At 38.0% G+C, this 25,289-nt stretch overlaps 1 protein-coding gene across 4 annotated transcripts in view; it reads right to left on the bottom strand.

Annotated features, from left to right (window-relative positions):
• NALCN (sodium leak channel, non-selective) overlaps window positions 1-25,289 on the bottom strand; it is a 307,487-nt gene that overhangs the window by 129,434 nt on the left and 152,764 nt on the right. For all 4 annotated transcript variants that reach the window (XM_032402676.1, XM_032402673.1, XM_032402674.1 and 1 more), the window contains exon 13: window positions 20,521-20,712. In XM_032402676.1, coding sequence (XP_032258567.1) covers window positions 20,521-20,712 — 192 coding nt within the window. The remainder of the gene's footprint in view (window positions 1-20,520; window positions 20,713-25,289) is intronic.

Raw genomic sequence — 25,289 nt, 5'->3', positions numbered from 1 at the left:
TAAACTTAGTGCTTTGGGGACTGGAATGGGGAGGACTGAGGAACTAGGAAGGGGGGTAAATACTCTCTTTTGAATTTTTTTAAAGTAATAGCTTTACTGAGATATATTTTACATACCATAAAATTCATCGTTTAAAGTCTACAATTAAGTGTTGGGGCGCCTGGGTAGCTCAGTCAGGTGAGAGTCCAACTCTTGATTTCAGCTTAGGTCACGATCTTAGGGTCCTGAGATCAAGCCCCGTGTTGGGCTCCTTGGTCAGTGGGGAGCCTGCTGGAGATTCTCTCTCCCTCTTCTGCTTCCCCTCCCCCCCCAAAATAAATAAATTAAAAAAAAATAAACTCTACAATTAAGTGCTTTTAGTTTGTTTTCAGAGTTGTACAACATTACCACTATTTAATTTAAGAACATTATCTCTGCCTCCCCTCAAAAACTATGTACTCATTGGCATTCCCTCCCCATTCCTCCCTCCTGCAGCCTTTAGTAACCAATATACTTTCCATCTCTATGGATTTGCCTATTCTGCACATCTTCTATAAATGGAATCATACAATCTGTGGTCAGGGTTCATCCATGTTGTAGTGTGTATCAGCACTTTATTGCCAATTGATGTTGCATTATAAAGCTAGACCACATTTTATCTATTCATCAGTTGATGGATATTTGTTTTGTTTCCACTTTTTGGCTATTATGAATAATGCTCTATGAACATTCTTGTACAGGTTTTTGGGTGGACATAAAAATTCCTTTTCACTTAATATGCCTTTTACCTTTTGTATTAAAATATATGTAAAAACAGATATTTATTTTATTTTGAAAAATATACACATTAAACATTTTAAAACATGGTGAAGAATACCACCCATGTCGACATACAACTTTCATTTTACCAATGTAATTTGTATCTATTTTATCTATCTTTAGCTGGTTTCAAGAACTCTTTCTCTACAATAGATTTGCTTTCAAAATGAAATCCATTTGACAACTTATATAGTGGCTCAACCTTTTTATGGGGAGTGTCCCTGCTGTGTCTTACTACCAGTCAGCTCTAAAATAGAAGATCTGACTTGATGGTATTCACTGAGTACAAAAGTGACACCTCCTTTGGTTTTAATTGTCTTAAATAGTCACCTACTCAATGTCCTTGTATCTTTCTCCCCACTCAAAAAGCAGTAATATGTCGAGGAGTTTTATCCTCTGAAAAACCCACTAATGTCATGATCCTTTAATATTTTGTTGTATAGTTCCTTTTATTTAGAACTTACTCAACTATTCAAAGGTGTAATTTTTTTAAAAGATTTATTTATTTATTTGAGAAAGAGAGAGAGCATGAGCAGGGGGATGGGAAGAGAGGGAGAGAGAATCTGAAGCAGACTCTATGCTCAGCACAGAGCCCGATGCAGGGCTCATCCCACAACTGTGAGATCATGACCTGAGCCAAAACCAAGAGTTGGACACTCAACTGACCGAGCCACCCAGGTGCCCCTCACATTTACAATATTTAAAATGAGATCAATAAATAATAAATCTTGGACTTACCTAATGTTGGCTGGCAGAATCATGACTGATAAGATCAAGAGTATATGTGGATACTACCTAGATCCTGATACCTAGATCAAGGTCTTATGGAGAATTGGGGGGTGGAAAAACCCAATAAAAATGACATTTTTAATGTATTTTAAAACATACAGTAAATAAAAGCTCTAAGAGCAACCACTTACTGTGGCAAAACTAAGTTATCCATAAATACAAACTCTGTGGATTTGAAATCTGGAGTGAAAATGGCAGCCATTTCTTTACTTCAGATTTCTCCTTAACGGTTTTGATGGAATTCCAGGGTCCAATTCAGTTATACTTTTCCCAGTTCTCCAATCTCCATCTCTCTGTCTTTTCTGGCCAACTCTTAGGAAAAATGCCAACTCCTAGGTGGGTCTGATTCTTCGTGGCTGTGCCTACCCATCCGGCTGCTCTGAGGAGAGGGTTACCCCTAGGAAAACGGTGCCCCCTGCCCCTGGCTCCCAAAGGGGCCTCAACACTGTCCAGCAAGTCTCTTCCCTGTTTTTGGTGAGTCCATGACCAGCCACAAGCTTTCCAAAACGTCTTGTCATCTGTCATCTGACTAGCTTCATCCACCTCATCTCTGTCTTCACAAGAGATGGCCTTTCTAGAGGGGAGAGCTAAGAGTGCCATTTAAAATAGAAGTTGAATGAGCTGAGCATAAGACCTCAACCTTCTGTGAGTGGCAGAGCAGTAAGGCAAAGAACAAAGTGTTTAGCTTTGTAGTCACAGGGCCTGAGTTTGGGATCAAACCGCTGCCCGGCTTAGCAGCTCTGGGTGAAACACCGAGCCATCCTGACACCAAGCTTCCTCAAATGTGTGATAGTGTCACTCTGAAGACTGTTTTCAGAATCAAAATAAATACAGCATGTGTGAGGACTTTATAAACATGAAACACCATACAAGTAATATTTTTTAAGAAAAATTTTAAAAATCTCTCTCAAGGAAAAACAACTTTAATAACCCTTCTTTAAATTTCTGAATCCCTATTCAGTCTCTATGACTTAAAACTCTTGATGTCGTATCCAGTATGATTTCATTTTTATAAAGTTCAAAATTATATTGGATAAACTATATTTTTAAGAAGATATTTCCTTTTAGATACATGATTTTGAAAGTGTGACTGGTTTTGGTGGCATCATTTTATCCTGAACTAAATGATTCCCTTCATATGCTCGATAGCTGTTAAGTGTCTCTATTTTATGATCTATTAATTGGTACTGGCTGTCAATTTGAAAACTTGGTTTTCATGCAATATATTTTCCAGTCCATCTTCCCAGACTATATTTTACCTGTAAATTACAGAAAAAGGCTACAGTAAATGTTTTGTTACTAATAGAAACTGATAAATTGCCTTTCGGTGCTGTTAATTTATCTGAGTATTTACTGAATAAACAGTAAAAATCATGTTGTTTGCAAATGGATTGATAATAGACAGCTAAGTAAAATAGGATCTGTGCTTGAAGTTATCACATACACTGAGATCTGAAAACACAGTGAAACACGGACTGGATTTTGTTATAGGGCCGTGTTCTGGAAAGTTTAGTTACCAGTGACTTTTAAATGGTAAAGGTTTTGGAGCCATGTGGGTCTCTCTCTTTATATGAACTCCTTTGGAATTTGAGATCTGTTGAAACCAATTACTTTTGTTGTTAGTAGAAGTGAAATATTTAAAATATTAATCTCTTTATAAAACGATTATGCCTTATTCCTTGTCACTGAGAAAGAAATAAAAGTTGAAACTGGAGGTTTTAATTAATTCTGTGACTGCCTTTTATATTGACAAAAAAGACCAAGCAGTTCTTTGCTTTTTTTCCAAAATGAACCCACATTATTTATTTCACTTCTATAATTCCTAAAATGTGCTTGTTGCCAAGCATTCCATTTAAACAAGTAAAAAGGAGGGGGGCAAGTCTGTTTATTGGTCAAATTTTAGACCACTATGGAAAAGCCTTACTGAATCGAGACTAAAGTAATTGGCCTTAAATGTCAAAATGAGCTTGAATGTAATTAGAAGCAAAGCAGACATCAGAACGTTATGCCTACTCCAGCAGCACATTACTTACACTTAAATATAATTTCAAGAGTAAAAGGAAAGATGGCAGAAACTCATTTGCAAAAGCCAGTGAATCTTTTTCTCATCCTGAAAGTGTCTGTAGGTGTATCCAAACATCTCTTTTCTTTTAAACGGCCACGCTTGGGTTCACTCATACCTATAACACCATAACGGACAATGCAGACAAAATCATGGATTTGTAGTCTCCCGGGATTTCTTTCAGGATAAGATTAAAATGACATGAGGAGAGACGCTGAACCATGACTAGCATTTACATGGTGCTTTCCAGCTCCCGAAGCAGTTTATTGTCCATTATGTAGAACAACGTGAGCAATAGCCCCGTGAATGATTACCGTATGTACTGTAGTCAGAGGCCTTACATGATTAACCTAGGCCTGCAGGTAGCAAATGGTGGCACTGGGTCTCTAGGCTGGGATTTGTGGCCTTCAAATTCCTGCTGTCCTTTTGAACACTGCAGGTACAAGACATCTAATAATTGCTGATTTCCTTTCATAATCTAAATTACTGAAACAAACAATGTAATATTTAAATTTTAGAAATATTTAAAACGTTTACCTTCTTTGTCTTACACAGTACTGGGGTACATGTCTAAAACTCCAATTATGCTCAACTGATTAATGAAAAGTAGATATCTCCAGTATCTTCTATTCTTTGCTAAAATAAACTCCACTCATTAACATTTTTCCATATGGAAAGAATATAACGCTTTCATTTTCATGAAAATCTAAAATGACAGAATTTTAATTTGTTTTAATAATAAAAATATATTAATCATTTACGACATAAAGGTTAAAGTTCCTATATTAGAAACATTTATCTTAAGGAAAAAAGATCAAGATGAACTGAATGAACTTAAATTTTTCCTCTAACAATCAATCTTTCTTGCAGAGCATGATATTTTTAGTTGAAAGGTATACTTCCCACCGATTATGTTAAAATAATTTTGAAATGCAACCATCTAGCTGACAGAACAAACAGCTGTGAAAATGAGACCTGGAGGTTTATGCAAATAGGAAACTTCTGAATTAATTTTCTTCATAGAACAGACTGTCAAGTTTCTGGGAGTATTTATGCCCTATTTCTTAATTAGTGATTTTGCTAATGTCAGTCATATTAAATTTTCATGATGTAAATGATGCATTTCATTGGCAAATATGTGCTATAAAATCGCAGATGAAAGTTGACATTTTACTTTTGGTGTAATAAAGATTTAGTAATATATACAAAAGAAACAGGGCTCCTAAAAGCGCAGAAGTATGTCCTGTTGTTAAATGAGCTGAGGATTTATCAAGAAAAGTTCTGTAACAAAAGTACCACGGAGTCTACACAGGAAATTTCAGTGTTTTCTTACTATTGGTTTGTATAACAATGCTCAAGAACAAGGTTTTTCTATGTGGCTTCAAATAGAAAGCAACTATGGTCAGAAAAAGCTTATAGTTTTGCATTTTCTTTTTTTTAAACCTACACTTTAGAAATGGAGTTTGTCATTGTTTGCTCTCTTTGAATGGGCTTTGAATTATCATTTTTCTTCACTAAGTTCACAAATAATGAGCTTTACTGCAAATTATATTGTCTGCTCTTTTCTATCACAAATACAGACTTCAAAGCCTTGCCTCTATTCTGATAGTGCTTCTTTAGCACTCTAATACCTTAAAAAATAGATTTGATAGTTGTTTACAAATAAATGTTTAATTGAAATGATTTGACTTTAATAAAGGCTGATTTTATAAGTCATGAACTAAAATTAGTCTTATTATATAACTAAAATTAGTCTTCTACAACTTTTATGTCTCTGGTAAGAGTAGATATATAAAGGGACACATTATATATTTTTTCTGGGCATTTATATGTATTTGAAACAAAACTGAATTCAGCTACAAACATAGTTTTTATTATGCTTTTTTGCTTAATATTTTATCACCTCCATGAGTGTCATGCATGGCTTACCTCATAAGTTAGGCTGTAAAAATATAGTTTTGATAACTGTATGACATGCCACCACATTTAAAATTTATTTAGACATTCCATGGTGGTTGGACATTAAAGTTGTCTCAAAATTTTCACAATGCTACAAAGAGCATTTTTTTAAAGATCAATCTTTGTGTGCATCTCTGGTTATTTTCCTGGAGTAGATTTCTAGAAATGCAATCACTAGATCAAAGAGAAAAAATGCTTTTTGGTGTTTTCATATATAATGAAAAACGATTCCCAGAAGAGTTACACAAATGTTCATTGCCCCATGCAATGTCTGAGAGGGCTTTCTGCCAGCAATGCTCATCACCATTAGCCAAAAATAAAAATAACAAACAAATCTTGTCCATTTAACACTTTCTTTCTGACATGCATTATAAATTAAGGTTGTATCTTCATGTTTTCCTTTGTTCTTAAAAATTATTTATGGTGGTTATTTTTGACTTGTTTGAAAAGTCAAATTCATTCCTTGAGGCCTAAAATTTCTTGACCATCCAAGATGAAAGATGATATTTTCTCTTTGTTTTTCACCTCTTCACACTTCAAATATCCTTGCTATAATTCATCTGGAAGGCATTTTGATACAGAGTACAGGGAGACTCTGGTATCCCCAATATCGCTTGTTTGATAATAATTAGTCTTGTAATCACTCATTGTGATACTTTCTTTGCCAGATGTCTTTTTAATGCATGTTTGTCCATTCATTTGTATGTTAACCCTAAATCACACTCTTTATTATAGTAGCCTTGTACATTTTCTTGTTGGTTCTCGCCAATTTTTGATGATGCTCCTCACTGCTTTTTCTTTTTATTATAACATCTATAATGTGGGGAAAATACTTCCTTAATAGGTTTTTTGGGGGATTACATTAGATATATGCGGATATCTATGTGTGTATATGTGTACTTCTCTCTCTCTATGGAAACTTCTTGTTATAAGGGCCACGCACGTAAAAAGTTTCATATACAGTAATTATTACTATCAGTAATAATGACCCCTGGGGAAATGTCTTCTTGACTTAATCAGGAATAATTATGCTTCTCTACAAAGTAGTTTGTTTTTACCTTATTATCACTTTTCATCTACCTAAGTCTGTATTTGTTAGAAAAACTGGAGTCACCCTCGTGCCTCAACTCCAGCAAACACGGATGTCTTCATGGTGCACTTTTGTGTTTTGGGTTTCGTTTTTGTGTTCACTGTAATTTCGATTTTGTTTTCCCTTTAGATTAATTCTCTTAAATTTGGCTTAAATTTTTTTTTTTTTAAAGATTTTATTTATTTATTTGACAGAGAGAGAGACACAGCGAGAGAGGGAACACAAGCAGGGGGAGTGGGAGAGGGAGAAGCAGGCTTCCCACCGAGCAGGGAGCCCGATGTGGGGCTCGATCCCAGGACCCTGAGATCACGACCTGAGCCGAAGGCAGACGCTTAACGGCTGAGCCACCCAGGCGCCCCAAATATGGCTTAAATTTATTTGATCTAGCTATAATCCTTATCGACACATTATATTCTTTTTGGAATAAGGCCAAATATAATAAACATTTCTTTGCATGTCTTGTTGAAGTGGCAGCAATTTTAAGACTACTTTAATCATTTTTATATAGTTAGATAATGCAGAAATATATTCTTCCTTGCATTCCAAGACAGTGCCCCCTTTCTTTTATTTTGCCATGTCTTTTCATAAGTCCCATTGGTTTTACTGCCTCTTTTCACTCAGCCTGAAAAATGTGGCTTATCCAAAGAGAAAGGATACGTGGTATTGTCCACACTATTAGCAGAATTATTTTCTTGTCACTCATATTAATATGTATACTTTATCATCGAATTTCCAGTTTCTCTTACAGCAATGTATCCCTTACATCTCTGTTGGTTTGAAGCAGGATTTTTGTCCTTTGCCCACTGCCTTTTCCCTAGGATTCTAAATTGAATAAAATGCATGTGGAAAACTAAAATAACAACAGAAACAATGGAAGCAATACTACAGACCAAATCCTGAACTAGCTACCAGGATTCTTTCTATATCTAGTCCCTGCCTGGACTCTACTATTTTTCCCTTTTTGTATTGCATTATACAGGATAAAAGGATGTAAGCTGTTCATTTCCATTTGCCTAGTACAGCTGCCCTCAGCCCCTCACCCCCTCACCCCCAGTCTGCACACACATGTACTCAGCTCACTCATGTGCATACATAAACTTTATCCCACCATGTTTCCTGAAAATTAGGTTTTTAAAAAATTGATTTATAGAGAAGATGTTCAAGAAGTCTGGAGACAGTCCTCTGCAGCTCAGCTCAGGGTTCACTGACACTCTGGGTATTACACCCAAGGGGTGGGCAGTAAGAAAGAATGAATCTATGCATTACATTAAGTGGTCCTGGGTTTAATCCCATATATGGAATAGTTAATAATTGATTTCAGATACTGGCAATAATTTGGCAGTTGGTTTTATCTCTCTGTAACATGTATATATATATTAATATATATATGCATATATGTAATGTGTATATATATGTATTACTGTATATATTACTTTTTGTATTTTTGCAGAGAGTTACAAAGAACTGACTAATATTCAAAACTGCAATTGGGGTTACTACTTTCAAGATCAGGAGATGTAGCTGGCATTCCAAATACATAGAAACAAACACAGAAAGTTAGACAAAGTGAGGAGATAGAGGAATATGTTTGAGATGAAAGATCAGGATAAAATCACAGCAAAAGAGCTAAATGAACAGACATAAGCAACATGCCTAATTAAGAATTCAAAGTAATGATTATAAAGATATTCATTGGACTTGAGAAAAGAGTGGAAGACCTCAGTGAGACCTTCAACAAAAAGATATAAAATATTAAAAAATGAACCAGAGATGAAGAACTCAATAACAGAAATAAAAAATATACTAGAGGAGAAAAAAAAAAAAAACCCAAACAAACAAACAAAAATATACTAGAGGGAATCAATAGTAGATTAGAGGATGTAGAAGAACAGATCAGCAATCTGGAAGACTGGGTAATGGAAGTAACCAAGCTGAACAGCAAAGAGAAAAAAGAATAATAAAAAATGAGAATAGAAGGGTCCCTGGCTGGCTCAGTCATTAAGTGTCTGCCTTTGGCTCAGGTCATGATCTCAGGGTCCTGAGATTGAGCCCGGCATTGGGCTCCCTGTTCGGCAGGAGGCCTGCTTCTCCCTCTCCCACTCCCCCTGCTTGTGTTCCCTCTCTCGCTGTGTCTCTCTCTGTCAAATAAATAAATAAAATCTTAAAAAAAAAATGAGAATAGAGTTAGGGAACTCAGCGACATCATCATGCATAATAACATTTACATTATTGGGATTTCAGAGGAAGAGAAGGAGAAGGGGGCAGAAATCTTATTTGAAGAAATAATTGCTAAAATTTTCCCTAGTCTGGGGAAGGAAACAGACATCTAGATCCAGGAAGCACAGAGTTTCTAACAAGATTAATCCAAGAAGGTCCACCAAGACATGTAATAATTAGAATGGCAAAAAGTAGTGATAAAGAGAGAATTTTAAAAGCAGTAAAACAGTTACATACAAGGGGACCCCCATAAGGCTACCAGCTGATTTGTCAGCAGAAATTTGCAGTCAAGAAGAGACATGATATATTCAAAGTGCTGAAAGGAAGAAAGCTGCAACAAGTAATACTCTACCAGTAAGGTTATCATTCACAATAAAGAAGAGATAAAGAGATTCTCAGACAAACAAAAGTTAAAGGATTTCATCACCACTAAGCCAGCCTTATAAGAAACATTAAAGGAAATTCTTTGAGTGGAAAGAAAACGCTATAATGAGAAGAAAATTATGAAAACAAAAAAACCCCACAGGTAAATGCAAACATATAATAAAGGTAGTAGATTAATCACTTATAAAACCACTATGGAGGTTAAAACACGAAAGCAGTAAAATCAATTTTACCTACAAAAATCAATCAAGGGATTCACAAAATAAAAGGGGCCTGTTTTTAAACTTTCAGTGCAATACAGAAAAGTGAGTACTTAGTGCTCAGTTAATGCCCCAATCATTTACTAAAGCACTCTTGTATGTTGGGCTATGTGATTACTGCTAGGTATTTAGTGGTCATGATGAGAAATTGGGTTTCCATGACATTTAAGAACACCCCTAAGTATACTACTTGTTGTATTATATTGCCTGTTACATTGCAGCACATCCTCTAAAATATGTACTACGAGTCTATTTTTAATGATGGGGAATTTAGGTAGTCATGAGAGGACAGTTGAAATGTCTAATCACAGACGGTATTTTTTTTTTTTTTTTGTAGGTAAGACTCAACAAAATATTTAATAATATAGTCACCTTCTCATCAGAAGATATCCTTACAGAAGTTCATCTTAACTGAGGCAAATATTCCTCATTAATGGCTCTCATTTATTTCTGAAGTTGGTGGGATGGAGTAGATTGATTATTAAAATAATAGTAATGTAATACGGCAGTTAATAGTTGGAAAACTGCAAATGAGAAATTGGTAGAAAACCAAAATATGATGAGGTGCAAAAAAGGTCCTCCCCAAAAGAGTGCCCATCTGGGATTCAGGGTTGGAATATAAGGATGCTTTATTCAAGGAATAATTCTGATAACTGCAGTTCAGTGGACTAATGATGTCAACACACAACGGAAAAGACAGATGTCTCTGTGTGATTCATGCTACGTTAAAGTTGCCCTTTAAAAGGAAGTACACTGGATATTATTTTATCACTATGCCACTGATGAATCACCACAGAAAGAAATTCAACTAGGAGCAGAAAAAGCAAAACAAAACAAAACAAAAAAAACAAAAAAACTGAACAAAAAAACAAAAAAACCCAACCAACCCCTCTAATGTTATAGTGGAAAGAAAATAAAGTTAATTTTACAGCTTCTTTGGGGGGAGATGGTTACATTAAGTTATATCACTTTATGCTTTAAAATTTAAACCAGGGTACTAGTTTCTATTACAGAGCTAGATCCAGACATGGATGAATTTGTCCTAAAGCCTTAGATGGGACCAACTTTAAGAGACTGTAGAAGATTTGACAGAGTAATGGCCACACAGAGAAAATAAAAAATTACTTCCCTTCCTGCCCTGATGGTGCTGCAAATTCCTCAATTATAAAGTTTTGTCTTTAGTCAATAAAAATGAATTTTGTTCAATGAAAATACCTCCTCAGAGAAGTAATATTTCTGCCAGTGTAACCGTCCTTAAAATAGCTCTTCTTTTATTCTCCAGAAAGAAAATAAAAGAGTGAAATTTTCAACAGCTCGCTGTGTCACAATCCCAACCTCAGAAAACACCCTATTGTCTGGCTCCAAACGAACACTGCAGTTCCTTTCTCATCTGTCCCTCCAGGCCCTGTGATTCTCTATGTCTCTGATTTACTCATTCTGTCTTCCTGATAAGGGAAGCATTCCCTTCCTGATAGCATTAGACTCTTATCTAATGCTATTATCCAAGTTCTTATCTGTTGAAACCATACGCACCCCTAAAGACCACTCTTCATATAGCTTTGCAGACCTCCATCCCTGGAAGCAAACCCTTCTTCTTATTAAAATGAGGTGATATTTGGAAGCTCAGTGCTCAGCACACAGTAGGTTCCCAGAATTTTAAAATATTCTCCAGCACATCTTTGATATCGTATTTCACCTTCTGGCTTATTTGAGTTCTTTCTTATGTGTCTACTATGGGATAAGTTGACCTCTTCCTTACACTCTTAACTATGTTACAAGTTAAAGACGACAGTTAGTATGTTTGTTCAAGTGTGGACACCTCATAGTTGCATCACACAGAGAATGTGGGCTGAATTATAAACAGCAACAAAACACATACACAATTTATTTAGTCAATCACTGTGAATGGATGTATCTGATATTTTGTGGACAATGGATTTCAATTAGGGGAGCACCAACATGAGGTTAGGAGAATCAAGAGGAGACAATATCTGTAATGCAAACAAATTGCAAACAAATATGAGGCTGCAGATGGTGAAGGTAGATGTTGGGATGGCCTGGTCTCACATTGTGTCTATAGGAAAAAAAAAGAAATCTATCCATCTGAAAGATAATCAATGGAATGGGTTTTTTAATTCTCAAAACTTATATTAGTGAACCTCAGTGTCTGATCATATATGGGAAAAAACTGATAATCCCCCACTCCAAATTCTGGTTAAAATACAACATCCTTTTAAAGGCCTAGTTAAGGTCCCAAGGAAGTAATGGAAACCCTGGGACCAAAAGCTGATAAGCAGCTTGGCTCAAAAAAAGGCAATCTTAGGGGATTTATGGTCACTGCTAGCCTTTGGCTTTTCATATACTGTCAGGCCCAAGGGGCAAATTCACAGACCCTTGAAAGCTGGAGGCTGTTAACTGAGATACTCGAGTAAGGCTGGATAGTCTTTGGGCTTCATCAGAGGTTGATGAAAAAAGTTTTTTTCATGGCGAAAGGAGTTTGTGTGTCTTTACCAGGACACACATATATGGAATCCTATTCTGACACAGCCAGCACAGAAGAACCATACGGAATGGACAGACTAGTCAATAAATGGTACTGTGACAATGGGTTATCCAAAGGATATGAAAGGAAATTAAATAAGATTGCTCCCTATCTCATAGCAACCACAAAAATCAATTTAGGTTAACTGAAGAGCTAAATGTTGAAAGCAAAACACAGCCTGACAAGACCAAGTGTTGCTGAGCTGTGAAGCAGAGAACATTCTCATGTACCACTGTTGGCAGATACACTGGGGAAATTACACCGGAATGCAAGATTATCAGTACCCGCTAAAGTTGAGTTATCTTTATTCTAAGACTCAGCAATTCTATTATTAGCTACATATCCCCCCAAAACATCCACACGTGCAGAATTTCACATGTGTACAAGTTCACTTGCAATGTTCAGAGCAGCACTATTTGGAGTCACAAAATATGAGAAACAAATATCCAAAACCTGCATGCATTAGTTTTGTATTTCTGGGTTACAAATGATCACAAATTCAGCACCTTAGAACAATACCAATTTATTATTTGCAGTTTCTGTAGGTTAGAGATGTGGGTACAATGTAACTGGGTTCTCTGCTCAGGATCTCAGAACTTGAAATCAAGCTGTAGGCTGGGCTGTGGTCTCATTTGGAGTTTCTTCAACCCCCATTCAGACTGTTCTCAGAATTCAATTCCTATGGTTGCAGGACAGAGGATCTTGCATTCTTGAAGCACACAGCCCCTAATCGCTACCCTCAAGACCTAGCCACATGGCCCTTTAACATGACAGCTTACTTCTTCAAAGCCAACAAGAGACTCTTGCAACAAATGCCTCTTACTAAGAGCCCAGTCCCTCTGAGTGGGTCAGGCACACCCAAGATAATCTCCTTTCTGACGGACTCCAAATTAACTGATTAGTATAGCCTATTCACAGAAGTGAAATTCCATCATAGTCATAAGTCCTATTTACACAGGAGAATGGGAAAACAAATTGTGAAGTGTTCATATGAATAGTGCATTATAAATAGAATGCAATATATAGTTGTTTATTAAACCACAAGAAAAATAAAATGCAGTATATGTACTCGTTAGTAAATCTCACAAACATAGTGTTGAGCAAAAAAAAAAGCAATTAGCAGAAGAAACAGCACAGTTTGAGACCATATAAGGCAGGTTTAAATTATGCATAAAGATATGTGATTTTCAGTTGATGCTTCTACATACACTAAAACATAAAGGAATGCACTAAGAACATAAGCAGCAAATTCAGAAAAGTGTTTCTCCAGGAAAGGGAAGGGAGTGAGAAGGAAGGGACACTCAAGGACTTGAGATCCGCTACTAACATGCTTGTTAAGCTACGTATGGCCACAGAAGAATATACTTTACTAGTCTTTACATCTCTTTGCATGTCTGAAATATTCCCTGAAAAATTAAAAATATGTGAAAGAATAAAACAAAAATTAATAAAGATTGAACTAGTAACTATACTTTTGAAGATAAACTATACCTTGAATTTATTAGAAATATAGTCAGACTCTCTATATCTGGCAAAAAAATGAAAAAAAATTAAGGAGCAAGTTGTTTCTTTCAATTTCTCAGTAATTCTTTCAGTACAACTAAAAGCATGATTAGCCATTTTGGTGGTGAGAGGAGACAGGGAAATTAATTTGTAATTAAGTGTTTTATAGCATTTACTGCTTATATTATATAACTGCTTTGGACATGATTTTATAAGTGAAAATTCAACAGAGCAAGTAATTAGCATTGAGAGAATGCAAAGTAAGAAAACATATGAAATACATAATATATTAAAATTTGAGTACCGGTTCTTACAGATGGTATTGTATTGCTTATGAATTAGAAAACTCCCCATTTGTAGAACTGGAAAACAAATGAGGCCTGTGTATTGTTATGTTAGTGGGAGATTAAAAGGAATAAAGATATTGAGCTGAAGGAAGATGTACAGTGGATGTTTAAAAGCATGAGCTTTAGGGGGCCTGGGTGGCTCAGTCCTTAAGCGTCTGCCCTCGGCTCAGGTCATGATCCCAGGGTGCTGGGATTGAGCCCGGCATCAGGCTCCCTGCTCAGTGGGAGGTCTGCTTCTCCCTCTACCACTCCCCCTGCTTGTGTTCCCTCTCTCACTGTCTCTCTCTCCGTCAAAAAAATAAATAAAATATTAAAAAAAAAAAAAAAAAAGCATGAGCTTTTGTCAGACAACTACGGGAAACATGCAACTTGTTTTTGTCTTTGTTAAAGAAAGACTGGTGGCTCCTGCCTGTCAACTAGGCCTATGATCTATACAGGCTGTTTCATCATGAAAAGTTAATCTAATTGTCCTCCTTGTAACACAAGGTAGTAGTCCCAAAAAAAGAAGAACGGGGGGGAATACCCTGCCTCACAGCAAGACTTGATCTTCCTTGGGTGAAGTGTCTGTTTGGTCCAAATTAGGAGAGAAAGTGATTAGTTGAGAGGACAAAGTTGTTTTATTAAATTCTATCAATAGATCTTCCTTCCCCCCCCCCCCCATTAACAAATGTCAAGTTTCTCTTCTCCATCTCATGGGACCGTCTGCTGAGGCTCCAATGGTTGTTTCTGCCCCGACTCTACTTCCTGATGCTTTGGACCCCATGGCATTGGCATTGTGTTAAGTGCTTTGGGAGAGGAGAGCACGAAGCTGCCACCCTCAAGTTCTTGTGGTCTAGTAGAGGCAACAGAAGCTTGCATAAATGTCAATGGTGTGTAACAGAAAGTGACAACCGCCATAAAAAGAGGGAGAGCAGGAATCCACTCTGTGCCAGGCCCTATGCTAGCTGCTCTGCAGATACTATGTGGGCAAAGAGCTGGGGCCCAGATGCTTCTGGTGAGAGAAATTAAACACCAGCCCTCCTCCTACCACATGTCTATTTACACACCCTGTTTGCACCAGACATATAAAAGCTTTGGAGGCGAGAGACGTGAGAGAAATCTTGTCCAAACTCTGCATCTGACCATTGTAGTAGGTTTTGTGGTTGTTTCTCCAATAGCCATCCCTTCCCACATGATTAATCTAAGCCAATCCTGTTGACTCCAGTCATCTTGCCAATGATTCCTTTAGGGATGACCAAGTTACCCAATCCTGCCAATGAGTGATGACAGCAAGTTTGCTGGGGATAGTAGAAAATGGTACTGGGAAATGTGTCCTTGCTCTTAAGAAGGAGACCTGGATGGGGATGACCCTCTTCTTCCTCAAGATTTTATTGCAAATTCTGGAAATGTTGCATCTGGTTTGCTAATACATGAAGACAACACATGGAGAAAGCAACTGCAGTAGTTTGCTTGGACTGCTTTAACAAAGTACCAAAACTGAGTGGCTGAAAACAAGGGAATTTATTATATCACAGCTCAGCAGTGTGAAGTCAAGGTGTTGGCAAGACCAAGCTCCCTCTGAAAGATTCTCCCAGCCTCTTCTAGCTTCAGATGATTGCCAGCAAACCTGGGAGGTCCTTGGTGGGTAGATGAAACCCCAATCACATGGCTGCCTTCTCGTGTGTCTTCATATCGTCCCCCCTCTGTGTATGTCTGTGTTTGTGTCCAAATCTCCTCTCTTTAGAAACTATCAGTCATACTGGGTCAGGGCCCGCCCCCATGACCTCATTTGAATTTTATCACCTCTATTTCCAAATAAGGTCATTTCGGAGTACTTCACCATATCTTTTTGGGGCACATAATTCAACCCACAACTGAGACCATTTCAGTAAAAGATTCAGAATCTTGGTTTTCTGCCTAATCTACCTAATCTCGAATTTTGTGAGAAATTTCCCAATTGTTCAAGTCAGTTGGAGGCTAGATTTCTGCTACTTCCTGCCAAAGTACTCTGACAGAATTATGCAAAGATTTCAGATGGGATAAGGGTTAGGGTGATGGAGGGTAAAGTGGTTCCTTGAGGAAGGGAAAGCAGTGGAAGAAAGACTCTGGGATGTTGAATATGATACAGTGTGGAAGGATCGGAGAAATTTGCTTTGGTCTAGCATTGTTATTCATTCATCAATGAAAGCCTATTCACTAGCAAGTGTTGTGCTAAGCATGGGGGGATTTACTGAGCAAGACAGATGCCCTCTCTGCCTTTGAAAGATGTGGTAGAGGAAATCCTGAAATATGAGCCCAGCGAGGTAACTGGGGATGGAGACAAAAAGATACAGAAACCATATTAAAATGTTTGTTATCTTGAGGGAAAGGAGGACCTTGAAACGTTTTAAACAGGAGGGTGTTTAATTTCTGCTGCAAATGGAGAATGATTGAAGAGCAGCTGACTGAGACAGGGAGACCCATTAGGGAACTTGTGGAATAATGCAAGTTTTTAGGACCTCTTCACCTTCAAGTATTCCAGGAAGTAGCTGGGGACTTTCAGTGTGGCTGGAGCTCCGTCAGGGGGTCAAGCAGTGGGCAGGCACTTGGGCAAGCACTTAGTGTGCCCACACTGCTGTTTCCTCTGCCCCTCTGAGCTTCTCTTCTTGGAAAGTGGGTGGGGAAATCATCTCCACATGTCCATGTCAGGTTTTCCTAGAGGGTTTCACAGGGGGTAGCTGGGCCCAAGATGCAATCAAGTCCAATTAAACAGTGGTTTTATATCCAGTCTTATTTCTCTAGGGAGAATATGCCACCTAGATGGCTGGCTCAGGATCTGGTTCAAGAAAGAGCCACAGGAAAATTCTTCCCTGGGCACAAAGACTGAGGCTGTTTTGCCAAGTCAGGCTGGACCCACCTTTGCTAGACTCCTTTCTTCATGGCGGGTATTCTCCCAGCATCTCTCAAGTGTGTACACAGTTGACTCTCCTGTACCCCATAGCTCTAAGTATGTGTAAGAAAGATCACATGATGCATCCCAAAGTAAAATGGGAACTAGATGAATCAGCACTTGTTTCTATCATCTTTACTTGAGTCCGGGCCATCTTGGAGGCTGGCTCCCACCAATGGTGTGTTGTGCGCTCTGGCTAATACTGTAATTAACCAACCCACCTCAATACCCAACCACTGTATAATGAAGGAGATGTCCTAGAAGAAGGGAAGGGGTAAGACCCATAGACGAGTGTCCTAACAGAAATCTAACATCGACAGTCATGTGTTTTTGACCATCTCTTCTGATTTCCTATCAGGCAAGTAGCACCAACGGTTGGTGCTTTATGTGACTGGGAATGATAATGACTACTTTTTGTAGCTGCAATGTTTTTTAACATTTCTTGCAAAATTTGATTATTTTTCAGGGATTTAACTCATAATTATGTTCATGGGCAAGGAAAAATCTACTCCTAGTCATTTCACACATTTAGGCTGTCAACCCTGTCAGCTGCAGAATCACTGATTAGGGGGCCCCATAGTCGCCGGGCTGCTTTCATTAAGATGGTCAAAGTAATCAGGCAGAAAGGCACAATTGAGTAACTGGAGACCTGAAAACGTAATGCTACTTGATTACTATTATGGCTGGAAAAATAGAGCAAATCCCATGGGGCTAAGTCGGATGGCTCTGAAGCAGCCTGGTCTTTCATACAGAATCTAAAATACCGACTTCAAATATATTACATAGAATACAACATTTGAAAAATGCTTTCTAAGCCCAGAGTGGGGCTGTTTTTGTATATGATTCAATACACACAACGCTATGAGGAAAATACTATTTTTACCCGGATTTTAGATGTGAAAAAATAAAAGCTACAAGAATAATTTGGCCGGTGTCATACAGCCAAAAAGTGCTGGAGGGGTGGGGCACCTGGGTGGCTCAGTCATTAAGCGTCTGCCTTCGGCTCAGGTCATGATCCCAGGGTCCTGGGATTGAGCCCCGCATCAGGCTCCCTGCTCCACGGGAAGCCTGCTTCTCCCTCTCCCACTCCCCCTGCTTGTGTTCCCTCTCTCGCTGTGTCTCTCTCTGTCAAATAAATAAATAAAATCTTTTTAAAAAAAAGTGCTAGAGGGGTAATAAGAAATCAGATCTCTAAGACAAGAAGTGCAGACTATCCGCAATGCCTTCCTATGCATGCCACGGCCCTGACTCACAACTTCACTATTCCAAAATTCTTGAAAGTACCTAAAATATTTCCTTCTTTTTTTTTTTTGGTAGCTCATTTAGTGGCAGAAATCCAATCTGACCTAAGATTTATTTATTGTCCTTATTTATCCTTCTTTGTCCAAAGGTTGATGTTTTGCTAAAGAAGCATTAGTGTGTTGATTACAATGTGCTGATTCAAACAATTCAGATCAACAAGGGGGTGATATCACCCTTATAATATCTGGAATATTATGAACTCCAAAAGCCGTCCGGCTCAAAGAGGTTTTGGGGAAGAGATATAAAATCAGTGACGTGAGATTAGCGGAGATGGTAAAAGATGAAGATAAGATTTGAAATTAAGAGAAGACTGTATTCATAAAGAAGCGGACTGAGGGTGGTTTTCTTTTTAGGATCCCCTGCTGCTAGAACAATGGCTGACCCTTAGTGGGCCTTCAATACTATGTGCTGAATTAACCCGGCCTCAGAGATGGGCTGTGATAATGACAGTGTCATTCTCAAAGTGGCATTCTGCAATTTTCATTTCCCCCATGAGGGGGCAGACTAAGAGAAGGTGGGCTTAATGATATCACTGTCATCTCTGCCTACATCTGCCCACCCAGCCCTGCAGGAAGAGCTGAGCCTCTTGTTGAAGAGTCTGGCTCCGGGCCAACCACATCCCCTGTGGCCTGACCACAGGCACTGGGGAGGCTCTGCCTGACGGGCTCACAGGGGAGGCCTCTGGAGGGAGCTGGAGGTAGAAACTCGGCACGCCCCCCACTCCAGGCTGCCATGCTTTTATGCACAGCCATATTCCTAGCTCAGGTGCTTCTATTCTGAGGGTGCATCATCAGGGACCTCAACTAAGGCATCTTTCTCTATTCTTCCTGCCACATCTGTGCTTTCCCACCTGACACTCACCCAATACTGTTCAGTGGGGAACACGGAATGCTGGGAGCTGGTGCTTATTTCTGCCTGTTGCTTGCACTGTGGCAGTAAGTGAACAAAGACTCACTGTGACTTTCAGTTTGGCTCACTGTCCTATATCACCACCTGGACATAGGACAAGTCAACACCTATCTGAGACCAGTCTTTATGCCCGTGCTCTGGATGCCCCCTCCGGGAACATTTTGCTACTGTCCTCTGTCTCATACATCTTCAACCTCGCCCTCGCTCTCTCAATAGCATTTAAACACAATCACACTTTCATCCAACTTAAAACTTCCTTGGTCTTATGTCCTCCTCTCACATTGACCTTTCTTTCTCCTTTAAGTTCTGGAACAAGAATGGCTCACCTCAGACCTTTTGCATATGCTGTTCCCCAAACCTGGGATACCTGGCTACCTACGACTGTTCTTTAGTAATCGCCTCCTTCAAGAAGCCTTCTTGGACTTTTCCATTCCTGGTTACAGACCTTACCTCTGGGTTCCCAGAGCACCTTGAGCCTGCCTTTATCATGCTTCATGTTTACTTACGGGGCACCCCCTTCAACTGAGAATTTCTTGAAAACTAGGGACGTAGTTGTGTTTCTGTCCTAAGATCACCAAAATTGCCTGGCTGTTTATACGCACTCAACAAATGCTTGGTGATGTGTAACAAATTTAGCACAAGATTAAAAAAAAAAATAACCAGGCTTTATTAGTCTACCAGTTTGAGTACAGACACCTTTGTCCTCAAAGCTTATTTTAAAAAATGTATTACATCCTGCTGTTACTCCAAGATTATCCTTCCCATATAATAGGCCTTGTTATTTCAGCTTATGGTGAAAGAATATATATTTTTTTGTCTTGGTCATTATATTTTTTTCATGTTTCTAAATCCACATGGAGTTAAATTTCAGAATCCTTGATTAGAGCTATATTTTCTACATGAGTTCTGTTTATGAATTGATTGATTTTTAACTTCGTTCATAGCCTAAGTGAATTCTAATGATAATGCAGAGGCATGAACTAGATAATCTTCTGAAGACATTTAATATCTGAAGAGTTTATGAATTTTATTACATTGAAAATCAAAACCCCCTTCTAGATTATGCTTGTCATAAAAATATATGAATTATAAAACAGATTTTAAAATGATAACTCTCACAGACACAAAAACTTTATTTAAAAATTCTATTATATTTTCATCTATAGGTGCTGAGAACCCTAGCTTTCATCTTGACTGGTTTCAGCATCTCATTCTATTAGACTATTTCCAGAATTTTAGAATTGATGTATAATCTCACAATACTGAAAATGTGCTCAAATGCCTGCACCCTGCAGAAGAGACCATTTTAAATATCAAAACTGAATTATTCTAAGTTATCAAAAATATGGCTATATTTTTGAACCACTCTTAAAGGGAAACTATTTTGATGTTAACCATTATTACTAAAATAGGAAGAAGGAATTAAATTGGCTGCATTTTTTATTCTTACCCTTGGAAACGTTGTAAACCTGTCCAGTTCTTCGACAAAGCAGAACATCTGCAGACTAATTGCTGACATAACAATCAAGAGGCTGGCAGTAAATACAACCAAACTCCCAAGCTTTTTTCCAGGACCAAATATCTTGTACACAAAGTCTTCTAATGCTGGTGAAATCTTAATAAGTCGAACTACCCGAAGAACCTGTTGTGGGAGAGAAAAACATATGTACTTGATCACTTTTTTACACTGAATCTTAAATAAGTTCACACTAAAACCTCATTTTTCACAGTACTTCATAAAAATCGCACTTTTCCATTTGAGCAGCTACAGACAAAAAGTAACAATACCATAACTAAGATCTCAGTCTAGCTCAGTGCCTGCCTTGAGCCAGAACTCAATAAATCCCAAATGAATGTAGGAAAACTGAAGCTTTTTGACATGTGATGCGATAATTCAAAATGCCATTAAGTAATACATGTTGTTGAAATTAAAGTGATTTTTTTCTAATGTTCAAATGTAGAAGAAAATGTTTAGCTCAGAATTAGCTATATCGTCTCATAGAATAAAGCTTCTTATGTATTACTGTATATAAGACATTTTTTAAAAAGTCTATTAACAAGGAGTCTTCACTTATGCCTGAGACTGATGCCCTAATATCCATTCTACCCTCCCTTTAAATAACAGAACTATCAGAATTTTAGCCTAGCAAGTGGCTAGCCAGGACTTTAGACTACATTTTCCAGTCCCACTTGTAGTGAGGTGTGGCCAGGGGACTAGGTTCAGACTGATGGAATATGAAAGGAAGTAGTATTTGCAACTTTTGGCCCATTAAAGTAAATCAACTTGCCTTGGATACTATTTATGCCTTCCTCTGGCAGGGAAATAGAAACAAATGGAGTAGTCCCTTTGGACCAGAAATAGAAGCCTTGTGTAGAGGCTGAGAGATTCAGTCCACCTCAACAGCTGGCTTCCTGCATGACCGTGTGGAGCAGAGCCACTGACTTTTCCTGGACACCCACCAACTACTGGAGAGAAACACACTTCTGTCTTATGTAAGACTTGTACTTTTGATCTTTGTTATATCTGCTTAGCTTGTCATCTAAACACACCTACACATGTTTAGATGTTTTGCAAGTATACAAATGCACCCCCCATAGCTGCTTATCAATTAATAAATTCATTTGCTCATTCACTTTAACAAATACTGGTTATTATGTGTCAAACACTGTGTTGCACAAATAAGGTTCAATGTCTGTAATCGCAAAGGCAGTATAATACAGAGGCATAGCTTACAAAGTTTTTTTATAGAGCATAGCTCTTAAGGGCATATTTATAAGATTAAAAGTATAAATTAGTATATAATCCAAAGTTGAAGCATAAAGCATGGAAAAAATAGAATTAAAAAAATTTTTTTTTAAGATTTTATTTACTTATTTGACAGAGACACAGCGAGAGAGGGAACACAAGCAGGGGGAGTGAGAGGGGGAGAAGCAGGCTTCCTGTGGAGCAGGGAGCCCGATGCGGGGCTCGAGGAGGGGCTCGATCCAAGGACTCTGGGATCATGACCTGAGCTGAAGGCAGATGCTTAACAACTAAGCCACCCAGGCGCCCTAAAAAATAGAATCTTTTAATTAAGTCTAAGATGTTAACATTTTTTTTATGTGCCTCTGAGAAGAAAAAGTGCTTCCAATTAAAGTATGCCCACTGATTGTAAGGCAGATCACAGAGTTAGATATAGGAAATAGGAAACAGGAAAACTGTGGTCTGGGCATAAATAAAATATGGTGAGTATAAATATAATAATATATGGTGTCTGGGCATAAGTAAAATATGGTGAGTATAAATATAATAATATATGGTGTCTAAGCCGGTTTGATAAGAGCTTTAGGTGTCTGTGAAGTCTTCTTAGGAAAAGAAAAATGAATAGTCTATTTTCAGTATAGTAAAGAACAGGAAGTGCTTTAAACTAGATTTTAATTTTTACACATATATATGTTTGGATTTTTCCAGCATCCCTAGCTTCCTACTGTTCCTGATGTTCCTTTGGCAAATTATTCCTGCTCCACTCTTGGTCCACCAGGTCCAAAAGGGACTCCGTGATGTCCACAATTCGGGCCTGGAGGGAATATTCACAATGACCTGAGTCATCCTCGGAACTTTTGTTGGACCTGTAAGATGTGGCATTTTTTATCTCCAGTTGGCATTACTGTAAGCACCACTGAAGCCTTGAGCTCCTGGGAGCCAGATTTGCCACTAGATGGAGAAAGCCAGCTTAATAATACTGACAGAGAAGAAAGGGGAGTGAACATATAGACTGAGTCCCTATGATACCATTTTAGCCTCTGCATCATGCCTACCTGAAGCCACATTTACTCCCCTAGAATCTGAATTAACAGGAAATATTGATGGTGAACCTTATCATTCCTACTGCCTACAGAATACAAATGTAGCCACGTGAATAGGAAACAAAAGGACAAACGTTTAAAGCAGCTGAGAAAATGTATATTTCCTTGTTGTTAATTTTAATTCCTTCACACAATACTGAAAAAAGAAAATTTATGTGAAAAATCATGTTGTTCCAAGTAAGCATTGTGCTACATACATGGTTAAGCTACCAGTCTTCCTGTTAGAATTTACGTATGTTTCCAAATCAGAACATATTACACTCAGGCCATCTTTCCAAATAACAAGTGAACAGCTTTATCATAAGAGCTATTAAAATATTAACACTAATATTAATATCCAGAATAATAATATGGGAAGTGTTCACATTCTTATCAGATTTGTTATTCCCAGACATAAATGATTCAGTACCTAATTGTTAACAGCTGAGTCCAGGCAAGTTTACAGGAACAATTTAACTGGCTTTATAGCTCAGCTTTCAAAACAGTGGGTTTTCTCCACTTGTATTAAAATCATACTTAAAAGATTGTCTAAGTAATTTTGAGTCCTATCCCAAATTCTAATAAAACAGCCTCTGCACATCTGTGCAATTTTGATAAATTAATATTTCATTAGCTGGAAGAAACAGAACATAACACGACTCCTACACGGCCGATTGGATCAGCATTTTCAAAGGGGTGAGCCTGTATCCCTGGAAAGGCAAAATCCTTATCAATGATTCTAGTTATGCTTTTTCATTTATTTGGGGATAAATATCCTTTTCACTCTGTTTATCCAATAAAGCCTTTTGATCTTGTGTTCCTACAGATATGGAATAAAGTAAGCCATACTCTCAAAGATAAGCACTGTAGAACATTTTGTGGCTACTTCCAAAGCTCATTTTCCTGGTCCTATTTCTAAGTCTGTCTCTTCAAGATCACTCTGTTCATTACAAGTGAGATACTTTAGAAATTGCATGGCTAAGAATATAGACTACGAAATTAAACTTCTTAGTCATGAGTTTCCACCACTTGCTAGTTATGTGGTCTTGGGCAAGTTATCAAATGTCTTGGGAGCTCAGCTTGCCTTGTATACTCTGTCTCACAGGACTGTGGTGAGTACTAAACAGCACAAGGCACTCGGCACAGTGCCTGGCACATGGTAAAGGCACAATAAATACCCACCAATGTCACCATTATTACCCGGGTATGTCAGAGCTAGAGCATTTTGTGACACTTTATTTCTTCCTCCAGCACAATGGTGCCCTATGCTCATTCCAGTCCAGCCACGCTGGCCTTCAGGCTATTCTCCGAACACATCAAACATGTTTTCACCTCAGGAAGGTGCCATGAGGTCCCCTGGCTTGCCCCTTCACTTCGCTCAGTCTCTGCTCGTTAGCGACTTCTCCAGAGAGGGCTGCCATGAGCAACTTATCTAAAATAGACCTCACCCCCACCCCTCACCCCAACCTCTATCCTTCTTACCCTTGTTTCTCCTTTATAGTATTTCCAGCACTTTATTCCACATTCTTATGTGTACTTGTTTGTGAACTGTCTGCCATCTAGAATGTAAGCTTACTGAGGTGGGACTTCTCCCTGCTCGTTCAACTCTGTCCTCAGGATCTGGAACTGTGCCTGGCACATAGTAGGTGCTCAGTAAATATCAACCCGAATAAACAGACGAATAACACCAATAATTGCTCTCAGAGATAACTGATGCTATAAAGGGAGTCATTTTGTACTAAACTGTTGACTTCACTTCAATATTAAAATGTGAAATTCACTAAAGGAAGCCATGCTGCCGTAAGGCCAAGTCAGATGAGAAGTGCAAGGACCCACAAGGGAGACCAGAGTGGGTCCACGAAGAGCTAATCTGCTCAGGACGGTGGGCTCTTATATGTGAATTTGCAAAAATTCACTTGAACTTCTGCAGAGATCTGTATTTTAGCCAAACAATAACTGAAGTAGTGTTTAATTATTTCATTAGAAAAATATAAACACGGTCATGTATAGAGAGATACAAATGAAAATCACTTAACCATTAACATAAATAAAATTATTTTAGGTTATAATCCAGGATCAAAGACAACACTGGAAGTTGCAAACTTCATTGACAGCATATTATTCAACTATATCTCTATCTATAAAAAATGATTAGAACCATGCATACTAATTTTAGATACTTTGTGAAAAATAGACAAGTAGAAAAAACCTAGAGATAATGAATCATATCTCTAAGTAGAAAAAAACTAGAGATAATGAATCATATCTCTAAGTAATCACAAATTCATGATAGTCATTATTTTATGGTCAAATTTGCATATGACTTCCTAAGCTATTCCTCAAATGTTTACCATTTTAAAAGTCCCATTTTTTTCTCATGAACAATTCCAAAAT

This window comes from Phoca vitulina, unplaced genomic scaffold (genome assembly GCF_004348235.1).
Source record: "Phoca vitulina isolate PV1807 unplaced genomic scaffold, GSC_HSeal_1.0 scaffold5, whole genome shotgun sequence".
Lineage (NCBI taxonomy): Eukaryota > Metazoa > Chordata > Mammalia > Carnivora > Phocidae > Phoca > Phoca vitulina.
Note: the sequence above shows the minus strand (reverse complement) of the source record. Positions and strands in the feature narration are given on the sequence as shown.